The sequence below is a fragment of the Acanthaster planci genome, unplaced genomic scaffold (assembly GCF_054643075.1).
Source record: "Acanthaster planci isolate LZ-2023a unplaced genomic scaffold, COTS_SCS Contig2, whole genome shotgun sequence".
Lineage (NCBI taxonomy): Eukaryota > Metazoa > Echinodermata > Asteroidea > Valvatida > Acanthasteridae > Acanthaster > Acanthaster planci.
In genome coordinates, this window is record NW_028257626.1 from 344,420 (window position 1) to 364,502 (window position 20,083).

The 20,083-nt window shown below is 42.6% G+C and overlaps 1 protein-coding gene across 15 annotated transcripts in view; it reads left to right on the forward strand.

Annotated features, from left to right (window-relative positions):
• LOC110986867 (ryanodine receptor 2-like) overlaps nucleotides 1-20,083 on the forward strand; it is a 188,975-nt gene that overhangs the window by 90,662 nt on the left and 78,230 nt on the right. For 14 of the 15 annotated variants that reach the window (XM_087131550.1, XM_087131563.1, XM_087131555.1 and 11 more), the window contains 18 exons: nucleotides 272-347; nucleotides 786-947; nucleotides 1,144-1,305; nucleotides 1,879-1,916; nucleotides 2,158-2,235; nucleotides 3,121-3,278; nucleotides 3,891-3,989; nucleotides 5,009-5,249; nucleotides 5,765-5,889; nucleotides 6,243-6,391; nucleotides 6,880-7,093; nucleotides 12,832-12,964; nucleotides 14,365-14,501; nucleotides 15,077-15,179; nucleotides 15,957-16,179; nucleotides 17,207-17,457; nucleotides 17,736-17,908; nucleotides 19,310-19,530. In XM_087131550.1, coding sequence (XP_086987676.1) covers nucleotides 272-347; nucleotides 786-947; nucleotides 1,144-1,305; nucleotides 1,879-1,916; nucleotides 2,158-2,235; nucleotides 3,121-3,278; nucleotides 3,891-3,989; nucleotides 5,009-5,249; nucleotides 5,765-5,889; nucleotides 6,243-6,391; nucleotides 6,880-7,093; nucleotides 12,832-12,964; nucleotides 14,365-14,501; nucleotides 15,077-15,179; nucleotides 15,957-16,179; nucleotides 17,207-17,457; nucleotides 17,736-17,908; nucleotides 19,310-19,530 — 2,743 coding nt within the window. Of the gene's footprint in view, nucleotides 1-271; nucleotides 348-785; nucleotides 948-1,143; nucleotides 1,306-1,878; nucleotides 1,917-2,157; nucleotides 2,236-3,120; nucleotides 3,279-3,890; nucleotides 3,990-5,008; nucleotides 5,250-5,764; nucleotides 5,890-6,242; nucleotides 6,392-6,879; nucleotides 7,094-7,446; nucleotides 7,577-12,831; nucleotides 12,965-14,364; nucleotides 14,502-15,076; nucleotides 15,180-15,956; nucleotides 16,180-17,206; nucleotides 17,458-17,735; nucleotides 17,909-19,309; nucleotides 19,531-20,083 lie in introns of all 15 variants that reach the window. The other variant, XM_087131551.1, reaches the window with a different exon arrangement.

Sequence of the window (20,083 nt, forward strand, 5' to 3'; positions counted from 1 at the left end):
TATAGCAATAATTTACCAGCCAAACGAGATTCATCACAGAGTACAGCAGGTGTCATACTGCTAACTGTTCTAGAACCTTTTTGTTAAATTAGAGAAACAGTGCTTGAAAACAATGCAGTCCCATTGCTAACAATGCTGTTAAAATAACATGGTACATATTTAAAGCACATTTAAAATGACGTATTATTAAAAAATATTGAAAACTAAGCCCGAAATCTGAATTTCCAAGAGCTTATTGTTTACTTCATTTTTCCTGTGATTTGACATACAGATCTGTCAGGGCCCCTACGAATGGGCTATCATGATTTGCTCATATCCCTTCACCTAGCCACTCATGCCAATGCTAGGTAAGCAAACTTTAATTCTAATCAATCTCGTTATACTGTTTCTCCAGAACATAGCTTAAAAAGTACATTATGCTTTCCCCCCCCCCCCCCCCAAAAAAATTAGCACATTTTGTCTTGTATTCTTTGACCAATCACAGTCGTGATTACACGTTTGACAAAAGCTTGATTGGTAAACTTTCATAAATGATGAACAGAGTATAAGAATACATGTGTACTTGTAGAGTATGGCAATTGATTGAAAAATATTCATGTTATTGCCCTCATGTGCAGCGGATGTATCTTGATCACTCACAGGTTGGACGTGGCACACAGTGTGCCCTTGACCAGTGGTGTTTCTAAAATGCACCAAGTTTAACTGATCCAGCTGAAAGTGAACAGCATTTTATTCTTGTTTACAGTGTATTGCAGGTTGTTGACCTTGTTTACTGTATATTACAGGTTAATGACCCAGGACGAGTTTATCATACCTCTCATGGCTACTAACCAGCGCTATGATGAAGCCGGTGAAGAGAGCTCCACTAACAGCACATCCATTAAGAGAGCACTGAGCACCAGCAAAACCGTCTCCATCCGGCCGGAGCAATTGTTCTCCGACAATGGGTAGGTCCAGAATGCTTTGCCTTGTTACTATTTCAGTCTCCCCTCTGTACGGATTCTCTATATGTGATTAATCTTTCAAGTGTTGGTAGTAACTTCATGAGGTTATCCCCAGTAATGGTCTGTGCCTTGCGGAATACGCTATGGTACAGTAGGTGAACAATATTAAATGTGTGAACTCTCCTGTTTGTTTGTCCAGCTCCAGTGTGAACCTTGCCCACCGTGTGAGCGAGACACGCCCACCACCTTTCCAACTCAAGGCTCTCAAGAAGCATGTCATCAACCTACTCACCCAAGCTGTGGCCCATGGAGTGTCCAGCTGCCGTGATCCTATTGGGGGCAGCTACAATGACCTCTTTGTGTAAGTACTTGTAAAAAAATCCATCACTCATGCCTGCTATTTCTTCACTTACTGTCTAGATATATCAAATATGCCGTAGTGGGCCTAAGCCCAGTATTCATTGATAAAGGAACCATCTAGTCCTCATTTTCTGTCATGCAACTTGAATTTCCAAGCAACTTCAAGTTGTATATAAAGTAACAGTGGCTAGACACTACCGTTGTCTTCCAAAGCCTATTGAATCATCAAATATCTACTAAAGAGGGATATTAAAAAAAAAAGAATTTACATTGGTGCAACATCTTCTTCCCTTTAGTTGCATTTTTTTCTGACCAGTGTTATGGAGTACCGAAGTGTGATGTCAGTTTGAACCTGGCAGTGCAGTACAAACGAATGGAATGTGGATGTATGAAATCATGCACTGGTGTTTTGGCTAATGTCTTTTACACATATAATTCTGCGTGTGACGTCATTTCGGCACTCTATATTGAAGCAAAAATTGATGATTTCACTGAGTTCATGTATATTAGATATGAAGCTATAGACTTTAAAGGTTTTACCTGTTTGTGATTTCTCTGCTTGATTTTTACACAGGCCACTCCTTAGACTCTGTGACAAGTTACTTGTTATTGGTAAGTTCAAGAAGTGGCTATAGTGGAATTTATACAACAGGCTTAGGCTGTGCCCAAATGTTTTGACTATGGCTAGGAAAGATATGGACATCAATGAGAGCTACTGGCTAGAAGCTGCAACAACCTGCCGTAGAAACATGCATTACTGCCAGCCGCAGCCAAGACTTTGGATGCAGCCCAAAGTCACTAGAGAAATTCCCCAATTTGCAGAATTCAAACCTACATCATTTTCTTTCGTCAGGTGAATTTGATGATGATGATTTGAAGCGGCTTTTGATCCTTATTGATCCGACAACCTTTGATGACAAGTACAAGAAAGGTAGTGTCGTGAAGTTTGTTTTTTGAATTTGATTTCAAGCCAAAGCGGTATGGGACATTTCATCTTGACAAAATGTGCATTGCCAAATCTTTACTATGGATATTTCATGGCAATGCTAAATGGACATGCATGCATTCGCCCCCCCCCCAAAAAAAAGGTTACTGCTACAAACACACTTTTTTGTCAAAAAGTTGATATATACTTCCCATACATGTCAAATTGCTTAACCCTAACCCTTCTCAATCCTTCACCTGTTGGAGGACTGAGGAGGGTTAGGGTTAAAGAGAGTTTAAGGAGGAGATAAGAATGTATGTAGTTCTTTGAGAATGGTGGTTCAGTGTTAAAGTAAAAATCGGTTATCCTCTCAAATAGTGAAAGAAACAAACAGCTTTTAGAAATGCACACAGAATTAAGTCTAAAATACGGCAGGGCTATTTTGAAAATTATCAAAATGGTACTAAAAGCTTCAGTTATAACTAGTGCATTTACAGAAAGAGGTGAGACCCTTAAAATTGGCAGCCCTTAAAGAACTTCCAACTCCTCTCATAATGATAACTGAGTCTTGGTGAATATAATTGTAAGAAGCAGATTGGTACTCTGTTGGAAGGAGATAAGTGAAGGAAACTGGCTGACCTTGATGACTGGAGTTGAAATCTCACCCAGGCTGTACATGCTTTTGTGGAATTGCACCAGATTTTTTTCGTGCCATTTTCAGATTTTTTTCCTGGCGTTGCTTAAGCCTGACCGTTTCTGTCATCATTAATTTGAGAGTTCCCTTCCCCCCAGGCCTCTTAGCTGGAGAGCCACTCACACTTTTTTTAAGTATCTTAGTGTAAATATCTGGTTTTATTTATTAATGTTGAGAGTCAATGTTTGTTTGGTCAGAAATGAGTCAGGTAGTGGGCTTGCTTCAGATGGAGTTAGACGAGCCCGTCAAGTTGGAGGTTTGCTTCCTCCTGCAGCATCTCTGCGACAGCCAGCTCCGTCATCGTGTTGAATCTATTGTCAACTTCTCAGAAGACTTTGTGGCAGAGTGCCAAGCGGTAGGCTCAAGCTTCACACAACCTGTGGTTTCTGGACCCTCAAGGCCCATTAATACCTCAGGCCAATGTTAAAGCGAAGCAAATTTGACATTATGAAACATTTGCAGCAAAATTTGCTTGAGTTGAAATGGATTTAACTTTTGTCCAACTCGCAGTGTGAATATTGATCTGACGTTACGATAGTCATGATCATGTTTTGCTTTTACGCCCAGTATGAATCAGCCTTTATAGGATATTGCTTTAAACATTTGAGAAATTATCAGTTGTTGTAATGTTGCACAGAAATAGGTAATGCCTCATTTCCAAAACATAACCAGAGAATCAACTTTGGTTATTTAGCTGGAGGAAGACGCCTTAGACTCGCCATCAGAAAGTTTCTTATAATTGAGCTGGGTGGGATGTGGTCAGAGAAAATTGTTCTTACAGAATATATAGAGAGCATGTCTTCACTGAGCATATTACAAAGCTGCTGTTACAGCAGATATTTTTAAAAGGTACTTCTTTTTTACTATGTCCTGTATGGCAAGAGATCAAAATTCAGTGTATACATGAGATTCATACAAAAATTTTGGTGCAAATGATTTACTTCTTTTTATCCGTCGTTTTATGTAGGACCAGTTCAGGCGATTTATGGAAGTCAGAAACACTGATATGCCACCTATCATAGCAGCCAAGAAAACCAAAGAATTCCGCTCAACTCCACAAGAACAGGTGAGGCTGCTTCCATTATTACTAACTTTCCAGTTGGGAAGAAAATACAAACATTTGCAAAAGTTTAAGACCACCTGGAATTTTATTGGTATTTCTGTCACTGGGCCTGCATTACACTGTCTCACTGAATGATCACTTAACATGTTTTTACAGTGGTGCATAACATCAATGTAGTGCTATTATATACTCATTTGAATGAAATTTTTTTTGGAAGGGCAGGTCTTGTATGGCATTTTGTCTTTAAGGCAACATGGGTAAAAAAACAAGTCTAAGTAATCAGAACTAAAGGAGGGCACACTAAATATTAGACTGTTAACATTTCAAATCATGGAGATGTACATGTAGTCAAATAGCTGTTTAACCATGATACTAAGGCTACACATTGAAAACAAACATGAGTTGCCATGATTGATTGGTTTAAGTTTGGTTTTTCGTCAGGTTAATGCATTTTGTATGGGTGGTCCTAAACTTTTGCAAATAACTGTAGATAGACCTTCATATTTCCTAGCGCTTTGAAATTCTTAGCTCTGCATTTTTCCAACACTTTTTTACCATTTAGGTAAGGCTTGCCTACCATGCACAGTCATTTTTTTAATAGTAGTCCATAACATCAGAGTCGTGCTATGGGCCCATCTGAAAGAAATTTTTTGCAAAGGCAGGTCTTGTATGACATTTTGTCTGTAGTGCAGCGTGGGTAAAAAAAGTCAGGCTAAGTTACCTGAAACAGAGGGCACACTAAATACAAGACGGTAACAATTTCAAATCTATAAATGAAGTCAAACATTTGTTCAACCAAGATGTTAAGATCACACATTGAAAATAAATATAAGTTGCCATGATTAATTAATTTAAGTTTCATTTTTGTTGCGGTTAATGCATTATGTGTGTTCAGTCCCAAACTTTTGCAATGACTGTAGATTCTTTGTCTTTACCAACAGTGGTCTGGTTTCATGGGTCAGTGAGAGTGCGCAATTTAAATTTTGATGGATCACCTCCCTTCTACCCCTTTACTTGTCCAGATGCGCATGCTGGTCTCCTTCAAGGGCAAAGACGACAGCACAAGCCCATGCCGGGAGGACCTGCGGGAGGTGCTGGAGTCCTTCCATGGCAACCTGGTGGCCCACTGCGGGGTGCATGAGGTCAAGGAGGGCGAGCAGGGCAAGGAGGAGAGGACCTGGCTGGGACGGCTGTACAGCTGGCTGACAGGGCGCGGCAGGGACGAGGCTGACTCCAAGGATTTCATGCAGAAGTTTTCTGGAGGTATCGGGGATCATTTTAATATCCTCTTGGGGAAACAGGAGAAAGGCAGCTACCTTTTTTTTTTTTTAACAAGATCACAGCAGTCTCGTATCCAGGTCTTGGGTCGGGGAGGGGACAAAATAGATTTTTTTCTTTAGAAAATGTCTTTGAAAAAACTGACCCACAAAGGAAGGTGGTTGTACCGTCGCTAAACTTCTAGCACGTTCAATCCCTTAACCCCTTCGCTACGGAGGACTGCTACTACCACCGCACCATTTTGTGAGGATTAGTGCATACCACACATACAGTCTATTCACCATGCAGCTGCTGGTTCAATGGGGCCTGCTGCTGGACAAAGCCCTCTATTTAGGGCATACCACAGCCCAGCAGTTGCGGTCAAAATAATCCCGCCGTGAAGGGGTTGAAAAATGATCGTTGGTAATGTATCTCGAGGGGGCTAACTCCCCCATCCCTTCTCTGGATACATGACATTATTTATCATCATCTGTTTATTTCCCCTCTCTTCTCTTGTGCAGATTCCCTGTCCTATCTGATCTCGGAGACAATGATCCGATGGGCGGAGGAGAAGCACATCCAAGATGCCACCCTGGTTCGGGAAATGTTCAAGCTCCTTCACCGACAGTACGACGGTGTAGGGGAGGTATGTTTTTGATGTGCATGTGAATTTGATGAGACTAAGTTAAGTAATTTGTCATTATGGCATTAGTTAAACTACAATTTTTATTTCTACAGATAGTTTGGTGTACAGAATCAAATATCTACTCAAAGCAAGGATGTTGAGTTGGGTCCAAACTCAGATCTAATCTTCCATCTTTAAAACCCACGTACACTTCATGTTAAGCTAGTTTAGGGAGGATTTGAAACGTCAGCACCAGCCCTAATGGTCCAGAATCCTCCTATTTCAATATGATTTTACATAGGTTAGGTTTTATCAACTTTAGCCTTCCAAACTTTCCATGGTTGGTTATCAGTCTTATCTTTCTTTTTGCACAGCTTTGCCGAGCCCTAAACAAGACCTATGTTGTGAGTGCCAACCAGCGGGAAGACATAGTGCACCTGTTGACCTCTCTGGGTCAGATCAGGTCGCTGTTGACGGTCCAGATGGGGTCAGTGGAAGAGGAGGCCCTCATTAAACACCTGTGGTGAGTAGACGCGACCCCACCCAATCCCATCTCCAGATCATGACCTCGGCATGTAAAGTACGCATTTCTGCATACTTGAGTTTCCATTGGTAGATACCGGTAGGAATAGCAACTGTGATAAAGTATCACGCTTAGGAACATAAATATCATCAACAAAAATAAAGATTGGAAAGTATTCAGTCTATTAGATGAGCCTTCAGATGTTCAGCATTTTCAAAGCGTCTGTTTAATAAAAAATGAATGTGTGTGTTAACATACACTTAATTTTACAGAAGTTCAACTACCATGTAATGTATATCTGTCTGTACAGCTTTCTTATGTCACAAACAACCTTGTCTCACTTTAAACAATGATGTTCTTGGCATGTAGCATTTTACACTGTGTAGTTAATAAAGTGGTCTGTAAAAGATTTAACAGCAAAACGTTTCACAGTATTTAGTCTCGCAAAACGTGTCTTTAAAACGTGTCTTTTGGTGGATTATCCCCAGGGAGTTAACAGACAACAAGGTCTTCTACCAACACCCAGACCTGATGCGGGCCTTGTGCGTCCATGAGACTGTCATGAATGTAATGGTCAACGTCTTAGAGAAGCACCAGACTGCCGTCCAGCTGACCACAGGCTGCTGTGACCTGGGTAACTTGCGTGGGAGCCGAACCCTGCCCCACCAAGTTAGCTCCACCTCCACCTCGGCCAAGGTTCAGGTCAGTCCAGTTCTGCACGTACAAGCGGGCAAAAGTTTGTGAGAAAAATGTCGAAAGAGGAGTGAGTCAATGTTTTACAATGTATCCCTAATGGCAATAAACTTCAACTTAAACTAGTTCTAGGTCATTGAAGTTACCAGTGCCAAAATCCTCACAAACTCAAAAATGCTATTTCATTGTTGACTGAACTGTCCTTTCAAATGTCTGCTTCTGAGATATTTGTAAACAAGTGTAGCCACGGCTGTTGTACGTCTAAAGTCAACAATTTAAGGATATCAACCATTATTGTTATTGCTTTTGGATTTCCATTGCCAAAGTTGTGACATTTTGAGAGTCCCACATTTGTTCCTCAGGACTTCAACCGTGAACTGATCACTGCCTGCTCACGATTCCTCAGCTATTTTGTCCGTATCAGTGGTCGAAACCAGATGGCCATTTTTGACCATCTGAACTATTTCCTAGATCAGAGCGACATTGGCCTTTGTAAGTTTGTTTCAAGTGAAAAAAACAAACTGATTCACTTGGCTTGAGATTTGCTGGACTCAGTTTGTCTTGGTTTTTTGAAAGCATGCCTGAAATGAAAATGTGCTGAATGTTTGGGTGTGTGGCTTTTCCCCAACATACCTAATTGCTAATGGCTTGTTTTCTCCTCTTGTTCATTGGCTTTATAACAATATTTTCTGTAGCGTGAATACATTTTAAAAAGTGTTTTTATCAACTCAGTTTAACTGTTGTTTACTAACATTAAATGTTAGGATAATTTTTCAATGCCAAAGCTACTCTGTTCTACATCATCTCAATATACACTACAGTCACTACACGTGGAATGGGTCCAGTGATTATCAGGAGTAGAAAGCGAATTTGCCACTTTTTTCTAGCAGGATTTTTGCAAAAAAGTGACAAAGCTTATAAACTGTCTTTAACAATAAAGACTCGGTATTGTTTAGTAAGTCCATTTCAATCACAAAGACGCCTTTGGACAGTATGTTCTGTCCATCATCGGGAGACTGCAGGGATTCCATGGTGTATTACATGATGTATTGGGGCGGTTAGGTGTGAAGAGGATACCAACTTGGTATCTAACCTAAGGGTACTTGGGCAGGACATGGTATGCTACATGATCAGCAAGGTGTGTCAGTCTAAAGGAGGGAACGGGGGAGGGAGAGCAAGGTTAAAGGAGATCCACATGTTCTAGGTGTATATAGGAGACTTACAGACTGGAAACATGTCCCAGAGTAAAGGAGGCCCATTGGCTGGAAACAGGTCCTAGATCCACAGGCAAACATGTCTTGGGGTATAGAAGACTGATAGGCTGGATACATGTCCCAGAGTAAAGGAGGCCCTTTGGCTGGGAACAGGTCCTAGATCCACAGGCAAACATGTCTTGGGGTATAGAAGACTGATAGGCTGGATACATGTCCCAGAGTAAAGGAGGCCCTTTGGCTTGGAACAGGTCCTAGACCCACAAGCAGACATATCTTGGGGTAAAGGAGACTTGTAGACTGGAAACATGTCCTGGAGTAAAAAGACACATCGGCTGGAAACAGGTCTTAGACTCACAGGCAAACATGTTCTTGGGTATAGGAGACTCATAGGCTGGAAACAGGTCTCAGAGTATAGAAGACTCATTGGCTTGAAACAGGTCTTAGAGTATAGAAGACTCATTGGCTGGAAACAGGTCTCAGAGTATAGAAGACTCATTGGCTGGAAACAGGTCTCAGAGTATAGAAGACTCATTGGCTGGAAACATGTCTTAGAGTAATGGAGGCCTATAGGCCGGGAACATGTCCTAGGAGACTCGTAGGCTGGAAATATGTCCTAGGGCTTGGAGACTCACAGGCTGAAAGCATCCTAGGGTTTAGGAGATATACATGTAGACTAGAAACATGTCTTTGTGTATAGGAGACCCATAGGCTGGAAATGTCCTCGTGTATAGGAGAGACCCATTGGACTGGGATGTGAAGATGGTGTGCCAGATGTTGCTGATGTTTAACCTGATTTGGAAATTTGTTGTGCTTGAGAAATTTGATGGTTTCCCTGATGCGAGGGTACCAGTAGTCAAAACTGACCATGAGTTCTGCTTTACTTCAGTTGACCTAATGGCCTGTGATGTGGGAGTGGTGATGATGGATGACTTCTCAAATTCTTTCCTGCCATTGGGTTTGTGTTCTTTGATTTTTTGTTGGGAGGTCCCTACAAGTCTCACCGTTGTACACTGTTCCGCCTTGTCAGGGGACCTTGTACGCTCCTGACATGTGCTGTGCGTTAGGTTTGCCCTTGTGTGAGGTCATCAGATTCTTCATCTTTTTTGGGGGGGGGGCTGTATGGGTACACTCACTCCCATGGTTGTGGAAGAATGCGCTGGATGTGATGGGAAGTGCTGCCATTGTAGTGAGGGTAAATAAACTGGGGGCCTTAACTAGTTGGCTTTGGGTACAGGTGACCCTTCGGCCGGGGTCGGATCTTCGGTTATGTGTTTTAAGCGGACTTGACTTGTATCCATTCAGATACAGCCCAGGGGTGATGTTATGGAGTTCTTGAGTGAGATGTTCTTGTCGTAGACATTTTATGCCCTGCAAACAAGGGCCCCATTGACAGAAGACTTCATCTTGGGCTGATGGAAGGAAGTGCTGTGTAGTTATCTTTCTTTATAGACACCATCTGTAAGGCTGCTGTCCTACTTCCTGGATACCTCAACATCTAAAAATGAGATGTCGCCATCCCTTTCTTGTTCCATGGTGAACAGGATGATTCATTGAAAGTTTATTGAGATTGAGAAGAGTTGAAGATTACCCCACCCATGCTGCAAGAAGAGGCAAGTGTCGGTCGCATAACGCAGCCAAATCTTGGGTCCTTGGTTTGCTATGGTGATGGTGTTCTGTTCAAATTGTTCTAGAAGTGTGATCACTAGAGCAGGAGATAGAGGATTCCATGAGGTTCCGGCTGATTGTTCATTGAATTTATCCTGCCAGTGGAAGCTTGATGAGTTGATGCAAGTGAGAAGCATATCATTAAGCTGGTCTGGGGTGAGATTGGTGCAGTCCTGGAGGGGGGATTTGCATGAAGTCTGCCCTGTGCAATATTTAGTGGAATCGGAGGTCAGGACATTGATGAAGAGGGAGACATCAAAGCTGGCCATGATGTCATCCGGCTTGAGAGTGAGGCCTCGAATGAGGTGGCAAAGTGGTCAGAGTTCTTGATGTAATGTTCTTTAGTGCCCACCAATGGATGGAGTATCTTGGTGAGATGTCTGCCTGTATTGTGGGGGGGGGAGGTGTCATGTTGGAGCGATGATGGGGGTGTAGTGAAGTAGCCTTCTTGTGTATCTTGGATTGGGGAAAGAACCTTTCTTACATGGAGTTGGACAGTTGGAGCTGTCTGTACAAGGACTGAGAGATTGTCGCCAAAACACTGGATTGAGAAGCATAAATTGCTGCTGACTCTCAACAAAAGGTGTGGGGTCTCTTTGTAGTACATAGCAGCAGTCCATGTTAAGGATGTCTACCACCTTACAGTCATTTTTGGCCTTGTCCATGACAACCAGGGTGTTACCCTTGTCTACTTGGAAAATGTAAATAGACTTGTCTTGGCACAGAGCTATGATGGCTGACCAGTCTTGTCTTGAGAGGTTTGGCTTGGCTGGCTTGTGTTTCTGGAGGGCTTGATTGATCGATTTGAAGGCAGATCTCTTTGGCTGTAGATTTTTGAGATAACTGAGGGCCAGCTCAGTTCACTGTATGACATCTGTGATATGGAAAAACTTGGACACGAGGGCCAAGTTGATACCCAGTGACAGAAATTTGTCTCCTTTACAGAGAGGGTTTGTTAGCTCAGATTAACTGCAGTGTGCTATGCAGTGTGCTATGTGAAAGATTCCTCGGAGTGAAGGTGAGGCTTTGTGTAGTGTCAGCTGGAGGGTACAGCACATTTCATTGGGCTAGAGGGTTTTGGGCATAGGGATGAAAAGATCCCATATACAGAGTCGGGGGCTGTAGGCATGGAGATTGTGTGTTCCCATTGCCTAGATCAATATGAGGCTGGAACTGGTATGGGTCACGCATTTAGTGATCTTGAGAAATTTCTTGACTTGGTGGCAATAGGATTCCTTGAAGGCATGGTCACTGGATGAGGTGACCTGCTGGATCCTTTTTATGTTACCAGCTGTGGAAATACTAGATTGGAACAACTCCTGGGTAGTGAAGATCTTCTTGTCCAATGATGCAAGGGTGGATCTTATGGTGCTGATATGGTGGCAGAGTAGAGTGAGGCTGGCTTTGTGTAGGACGGAACAAGACTTGTGGCTGCCGATGGAATCACCTCAACTCCAGTGACCACTGCCACCAAGTCAAGAAATTTCTCAAGATCACTAAATGCATAACCCATACGGCCCGTACCGGTTTCAACCTCACATTGACCCTGAACATGGGATCCTCTATATCCCTTCATCCCAAACCTTCCAGCCTGATGAAATATACTGTGCCCTCCAACTGGCATTACACAAAATCTCACCTTCACTCCGAGGAATCATTCACCAAGCACACTGCAGCTAATCTGAGCCAACAAAACCCTCTCTGTAAAGAAGACAAAACTTCTGTCATTGGGTGTGAACTTTGCTCGTCTCAAAGTTTTCCCATATCACAGAGGTCGTACAGTGAACCAAGCTGGCCTTCCACCATCTTGAAGCCTACAGTCAATAAGCTCTGCCCACAAATCAATCAAGTCCTCCAGAAACACAAGCCAGCCTGGCTAAACCTCTCAAGACAAGACTGGTCAGCCACCACGTCACTGGGCCAAGACAAGTCCATGCACATTCTCCAAGTAGACAAGGGCAACACCACGGTTGTTGTGTACAAGGCCAAGAATGACTGTAAGGTGGCAGCGTCCTCAACATGGACTGCTTCCATTCACTACGGACGGATCCTACACTTTTCTTTGAGAGGAAGCCGCAACACAACCTTCTCTCAATCCAGTGTTTCAGCAACATCCCTCAGTCCTTGTACAGACAGCTCCAACTGTCCAACTCCACTTGCTAAAGGTTTTTTGACTAACTCAAGATCCACAAGAGGATACTTCGCTGGGCCCCCATTGTCACTCAATATGAGGCCCTCTCAATACAGCTGGACATCTCGCAAAGATGTGTGCTGTGCCAGTCCGTTTATATCACTGAAATATAAAAGATACTGGCCAGAACCTGATGCAGTAGAAACCTTTTTTTATTGAGATTTTTCCCCCTCCAACTATGAATTCAAACTGGGTAGGTGTACCTCCTGTTGTCACTGTTCAGATTTCTGTTTTTATCTAGTTCCTGGTCTGGTTTAACCACAATGTGACAAATTAATCACGCTTGGTGGGTGTTAAGTACATGTATTTGTGTGGATATTCATACTGGTGATTTGTAAGTTTTGGCTGCTTTTCAAAGAGGGGAAATGAGTGAGAGAAAAACAAGACCATTTAGAACCATGTTAGAGAATAGGCGTGGGGAACTATTTGCGAACTATGGACAAGGTTTAAATACCTGCTTCTGGTCCGAATTCTAAACGATACGTACATGAACTTATGTATCAGATAGATCAGAGCTGTAGCCAGTTGCTTTGGATGCAACCTTGAGTACTTTTATAAGAATTGACACTGACATGCCTAACAAACCCTGTCCTGTTTTTTCTGTCTTGCCCTGTTTCTTACCCTGTTTGCTGTGTTGTTGGTATATGTGTGTGTGTGTTTGGGGGTTATTTCTGTAGGATGAGGGCTCGCGGGATCTGACATCCAGCTGCTGTCGATTCCTCTGTTATTTCTGCCGTACCGGCCGGCAGAACCAAAAAGCCATGTTTGATAACCTGGGCTACCTCCTGGACCATGGCTTCATGGGATTATGTAAGTAAAAAAAAAAGAAATCGCAGAAAACAAATCTGGAAGTTCCTGGCATGTTGGAAATGAAAACTGGTTTTCATGGAAAATCAAAAATCCCTCTCATTATAGGCATGCAGTTATGCAGTCCTCTGCAGCTGCATCTAAAATATGTTATTGTAGATTATTCACACTGCGTGCGGAACATTTTTGAGAAAAACAGTTTCTAGTTGCAATAGTTATGGTCAGTGCAAATATTTGTTTTCATAGAAAAAGTGAAATTTCAGTTACAGTCCTGCTGGTGAAGAAGTGAAAGCATTTCTTTCATCCTTGTTGGCTGTGTCATTCGATACCAATATTGATATGTACTAAGTGGTTGTGGTTGAAAAATCCTTGCAATAAGCCAGTTTGGTATTTCAAAAAGCAATGGTGTTTTGGAAACAAAGCGCACATGCGAGTCAGGGTCTGGCTGCACTGATAGGACAGACGACCGCACACGTGTGTTGCTGTTCCCGAATAGCCTCATACTGGGCATGCACTGTTGGAAAACTGAACTGGCTCATTGGAAATATTTGTCTCTGCTGTGCTTTATAACAATGCATGGCATATTGCAGTTCACAGATTAGGTTGGCCTGTACTGAAATATTTGTCATTTTAGCAATGAACCTGAAACTAGGTAACCCAACCCCATGTTGCAAAATACCAGATAGCAAATGTTGACAGCAAACGTTTATTTCTCCTACATGAGGGCAAACATTACTTTTATAGCCATTAGACTGACAGAAAGTGAAATAAAGAAATAAAAAACATACAGGTATCTGAAATTATACTGCAGCTGTTTGAGACATAAAGTTTGCTAAGCATAGAAACAGTTTGCTGAATAGAAGTGGGTTACTAGCTGAAACTATATGGGATGCACATGTACATTGCTTGCAGCTGGTTCCCAACGTGTGCTTGCTTAGCATGTTGTGTTAGACATGGACCAGTTGTCCACATCCGGTTTGTGGTTGTTGGTACTTGGGCTGGTTTTGGTGGTTTCAGGGGCATTTCCCATGAAATTAACTCCTGACTCCTATCTGTGATCCTTCAAAATCCACCATGGTTAGAGTCAAATCTGCGAAAACCCCATGGAGGTTTTTTACACATTTGTTGAATGCACTCTGATCGTACAAGGAATTTACAATACGATATGCCATCAGGAAGTTATCACAGAGGGGCCAATTTTTTCCAAAGCATTAATGGGAAAACAGTAAAACACCTGTGTTACAAATGATGTTTCAAAGGCCAAGCTAATTTTTGTTTTGGATACTCATAATTTCAGTTTGAATTTTCTTCCCTGTGAAGACGATGAATTTCTTGAAGAGGCTATCTTTTCGTACCACCTAACAACAACCATTACTCCTCCCCCCACCCCCCCGATTGTACAGCATATCCTTCCCTTCGTGGTTCCTGCCCCCTGGATGTCGCAGCTGCGTCACTGATGGACAACAATGAGTTGGCCCTGGCGCTGAGAGAGCAGCACCTGGAGAGGGTGGTGGTCTACCTGTCAAACTGTGGCATTCAGGTGGGTTAGCATCACCAGATGCATGTCATTCAGAAAGAAGGGACCCTTGAGATATTGACAATGTCATCTCATGTTCATTCATCAAAAATAACAAGTGCATCATGCCAAACTAGCTTTGCAAGCAGCCTTGTTTGACATTTTCCTTTTCACTTGTTTCGTGCTTAAGTTTAGTCAGAGTGGGATTGTTACCTCTCTGTTCTGCTCTCAAACTACTGTGCTGGCCCACTTTTGAGGGGCAGCTGTTTTTGTTATTCAACAATTTATGATAATTGAAATCAGTAGATAAAAGAAAGTGTAGAAATTTCAGTTTAATTGAAAATTTGGCTACTTATTTGTCACAAGCACCTTGTGAGATAAAGACCTTGATGAGAGTAGCAGCTCAGATGTCAGAGGTCACTGGTTTAAATGCAAAATAAATTCTCGGAAATAAAAATTAACAGGTTTCAGATTAGTTCAGATATGTTTTTGAAAGTGAGAATTTATCAAGTCAGTCTTGTCTCTGTTGTTAGGTCCCCCAACCACCCCTCCCTCAATCTGGAAAGTTGTAAAAATTGACATTTGCAATTTGGTTTTAGGACAATTCTCGTCTGATGTCTATGGGCAAGCCATCCATAGGCTGGGACCCGTTAGACGGAGAAAGATACTTAGATTTCATGCGCCATGCTGTCTGGGTCAATGGTATGTACAGAAATGGCCTGCCAAGGTATATAACCTCATCATTTTCCTGATGTCAAGGTAACAGCTCTGGCCAAAATTCACTCAGGAATTTTCCCTTTTACAGTGGTCATTTCACTGACCGTTCAATGTGTGAAACCTTTATCGTGGCAGTTGAGGTTCTATTTTTAATAGTGGCAACAATTGGAACATTCAGCAACTAAAGAAAGCACTTGGGTTACGGGCTAAAAGAATCATTCATTATTCATTGAAAATTAAAGAATCAAGACTTGGGTATGGAGTTCCTGCACAGAGCAGGATTTGGGAGAAAACGGGAAGGTGTTTTGCATGAATGCCTAAGGCATCAAGTTAAATGGATACATGTAAGCACTCAGAAATGTTTTTATTGTTGATCTTAAGGGGTCTATAAAATGTAGCCTTTAAATTAACCCTTGAAAATGCACCTTTCCATCTTCATCGTAATTCCATATTTGTTTGCAATTTTAAAGGGCATATTTGTGCCTTTTTGGTCTTAAGCTGATGAGTATTCCCATATTCATGAGCAAAATGGCAATGTTGCCCTGGAATGAAAACCCCATTGTTATAATGAGTGATGCGTAAGAAATGCTGGAAGTTTTTCGCTTTTTGCTTGCCAAGTGGCCATTTTCAAAACACCTTGCCCAAAATGGATGTCAGTTAGTATTCACACATGGAATCGGAGTACAAGCCTCCCCAAAGAGCATGTGTAAGAAAAATTCACCGCCTGGGCTTGTTGATGATGCCTTGACCTTTCCATATTAGGAGAAACAGTGGAAGAGAATGCCAACCTGGTCGTCCGTCTCCTCATCCGACACCCAGAGTGCTTGGGGCCAGCACTGCGTGGCGAAGGCAAGGGGCTGCTGGCTGCCATGGAGGAGGCCATCCTCCTGTCGGACTCATCTGAGGACATGCTGGTGATGAGCACCCCTGCCATGGTAGTAGTGATGGAAGAAGGTGGGGAGAGCCAGCCCCTGGTATCACAGGGGTGAGTCGGACCTCCATTTTCTTTTCTGTTTACACTTTCTCAGATCAGTTTTTTACTGATTTTTACCCATTAAGTACGGTTTCAGAAATATGATGTTGGACAGAGATCAGGTACATATTGAAATTTTCCTTCATTTGCTGAATTCTTAGTTGCTTGCCTGTGCTTGTATTCTTGATTAATATTCTTGATCAATATACCTATGACATTTTTTAAGCCCTGGTTTTTGTATCTGTCTCCATCATCAGGTTTCAACTGGGTTCTTTCACTTTGAAGGTTTGGGCAAAATGTGTTTAAAGTTTTAAACCTAATCTTTCGGGTGTGTGAAAAAGCAATTCTGGAAATTTGGAGACTGATGATTGTTTAGGTCACGTGCAGGAAAAGTTGCCAGTAGATGGATTTTGGCCATCAGCCAAAGATGGGTTTCTTTTACTTGAGAAAGGGCTTTGCCACAAGTGGTCATTGTTGGGTTGGAACTTAAGTTTCGCTGAAGGCACTGCAGTGTTCTTTTATCTCCAAGATGCCATTGTTACAGTGCCCTTGATTGCACAAAATTACAGTGAGTTTTCGTTTATGGACAAAACATAAATAATTAAGGACAATAAAATTGTGAAACATACACGCCCATGTTCAAGCAGTTGTTCATCAGGCCCTTTAGCCAGGGCATGCCAAAATGGTTAAATGAGTTTCTATTGGTACTGGCACACAGCATAAGTTACAGGTTATTGTATACATATACTATAATTTTAAAATACTGCAATTAAAAATTACCATAAAAGACCAATGAAGCCTTGTTTACTGTTATCTATTGACTCCCGGACTGAAAGATGTTGCAAGGTGTCTCACAGAGGAACACATGATACAGTAAACTAAAGATTAGATGCAAACCCACACAGAAATCAACTTAATCCTGTCTCTGAAATGCCACTTCACAAGGCTACAGCCCTCCATTGGTGGTAAATCCAGAGAATGCTCATGTGTTCCGAGAGTGCATTCAATTGTTCTTTCTATTTCTGAAAAAATGACGAAGGCCGGACGTGGATGCCAAAGAAGACGAGGATGAAGTGGACGTAGGGGGTGCTATCTTGACCTTCTATGCAACCTTGATAGACCTCCTGGGTCGCTGTGCCCCTGACCAGCAGCTCCTGTCCCAGGGACGCACTGAGCCTCAGCGTATCCGTTCCATTCTCTGTAGTCTTGTGCCCTTGCCAGACCTGGTTGGTGTGCTCAGCCTCAAGTTTGTCCTGCCCTCTCCAAATAAGGTCTACGAGAAGAAAGATGGTGGGTAATTCTGTTCTCCTGTTTTCAACACCCAAAGCTTTAAAAATAAATTCAGCAAAGGCAGCATAGAAAGCCTGGTCTGAATTTTTAGCAGTTGATAATCATGAATCAGTTTAGAAATAACAGATAGAAGCCTCCTGGTTGTTATGGTTACAGTCACATGAATGCAAACCACCTGTACAGCTTCAATGCACAATCTTATACTTTTTTTCGTTATTCATTTGTAATGTGAAAATATAAGATTCTTAAAGAACTTCTGTCATCTTCCCGCCACTCAGACGGTGTTGGCAAACCTCTCGGTGCAGACCTAAAGGGGCTTACCCCAAGCCACAAGGAAGCCATGCTGCTCTTCTTGGAGAGGGTCTACGGAGTCAACGATCAGGAGTTGTTCTTCCATCTCTTGGAAGTTGGCTTCCTGCCAGACCTGAGAGCTGCAACCACCATGGACACAGTCAGTATTGGCACCGGCAAATCTTTTCAAAAGCCTATGAATGTAGTCCACCTCTTTGGAGTTGGTGTCGTAATATATAAAGAATAATTGACTGGTGTGATGTGGGATAGGATATTCAACATCGCAGGGACTCATCCCTGAAGGTATTATGAAGAGTCTGGTCTGCAGTCCTTGCATTATAGAGGTTATCCACGGCAGCCATCTTCCGGTCAGTGCTGTTTTTACGAAGGATATGCACAAAAGGTCTCCTCGTTGAAAAAATCTCCAGCCTTTTTTCAGTCTGCAACTCTGTTTCCCTCTGCGCCATTTAATACAAGTATGGCTGGACATAATTTTCTGCAAGAATGGATGCAGAACTGTATTATTGAGGAGGGGCGGCACTGCCTGGGAAAATGGCTGCTTTGCTTAACCTCTGTTGTTTGGACTGTGGGGCAGGACTATTCTATGATATCATGATGTGGGTAACGACCAGGGTTGTTAAAATGTGCTTTCATTGATGGTGTTCATGTATACAGCATTCAAGATGTATGCTGTTGAGGTAAAGAAATTTTAAATGTTTACTATGGATGACTCTGTCACCTCATTAAAGCATTCTTCCCGTTGCACTCACAAACATTCATTCTTTGTATAATGTAGACCTATCCTACCCTCTACTGATTAAAATATCCAAGTAGCCAAATGCTGATGACTGTGCCTTGTTACACTGTCAATTTTGCTTAACCATTTCCTGCCGGGTGCTTTAAATAATGCAGTGCCTACGTAATGGCGATTTTTCAATATCTTTGGTTTTCAAAAAATCTTCAAAAATTCTTATCATTTTTCCCAAATGCCTGAACCCCAAGGAGTGACTGTCTGGCGGCTATTCTAATCCGACACACAACATCTATTGATGCCAGAGTATTTCAGCCAGGCCTGCCGCCTTGCAAAACGAACCCAGATTGTGTGGCGTGACACAAGTTTCTTTTGTGCCTGAAACAGGCCAGATTAGCGTGCAGCAGTATTGTATCGCTAATCACTGGAGTGCTGGAGTGCATTTGTCCCCTATGGTAATTTGCTCATGCTGAATGCCACAAACAGAGGTATAACCTTTCAAAACAATGACAGATTTCCTCCGCTATTGACAACTGAAAAAATGTTGGCAACTCCCAGCAGCTCTGTGTTTGTTCCGAGGATGGTCTTTTGTTACAAGTCCCACAGCTCTTTTGTCCAATTTCGGGCACTCGGGCTATGCATACAAACCCAAGGTACCAGAAACCAGGCTCCCTGGCAGAGTATGGTTAACTTATTCCGTCCCAATCTTCCTGTTTTCTGGCACCCGACATTTACAATCACAACAGATTTTTGCATGTGTCATTTTTTGTAATTTTACTCTGTATTGTTGGATCGCCATTCTCCCCACAGCCTAACACCCACGACCATGACATGTCCCTAGCCCTGAATCGCTACCTCTGCAACTCAGTCCTGCCCCTGCTGACACGCCACGCCCACATGTTTGAGAACGCTGACCAGTACGCCTCGCTGTTGGACTCCACCCTCCACACTGTCTACAGGATGGCGAGCTGCAGGTCGCTTACCCGGGGTCAGAGGGACACTGTGGCAGACTTTCTGGTTGCCTTAACAAGGTAATGGAACAAGCTGTCTGTCTGTCTGTCTGTCTTAGTCTCTGTCTGGCTATTCATTTTTCATATCTTACATTTGTGATTCATCAGAATGAAAAGACAAAATAAAGAGAAATTCCTTTTCAAATTGGACTAGCACTTTAAAAGTGAATCCTGTGATATGTTGGTTTACCATCTGTACAAACCATTTTATTCATTCACACCATAGCAAGCAGCCATCCACTCCATGTGGCAATGCAAGGCCAATATGGATGCTCCTCTTGGAGTCTGACTGGCTTGTGACAAAAACATTTAAGGCGAACCCTGAATATTATATTTGATCTGCACTTATTCAAATAACTTGTCTCAATAACCGTACAAATCACACACAAACCTTGTCCCTGCCCTTTGCTTCCCCATTCCTGTCCATCCCCTTCTTTTCCTCTTTCCTGCTCCTGCTTCCTCATCCCAGGCCTGACCCAGCCCTAGTAGTGCACCAATCTCTGCCCCTCCAGCTACCAATGACCCCTTCCCATCCCCTGTCTTTGGCCCGTCCTCCCTTCGCCCCTTTCCCAAC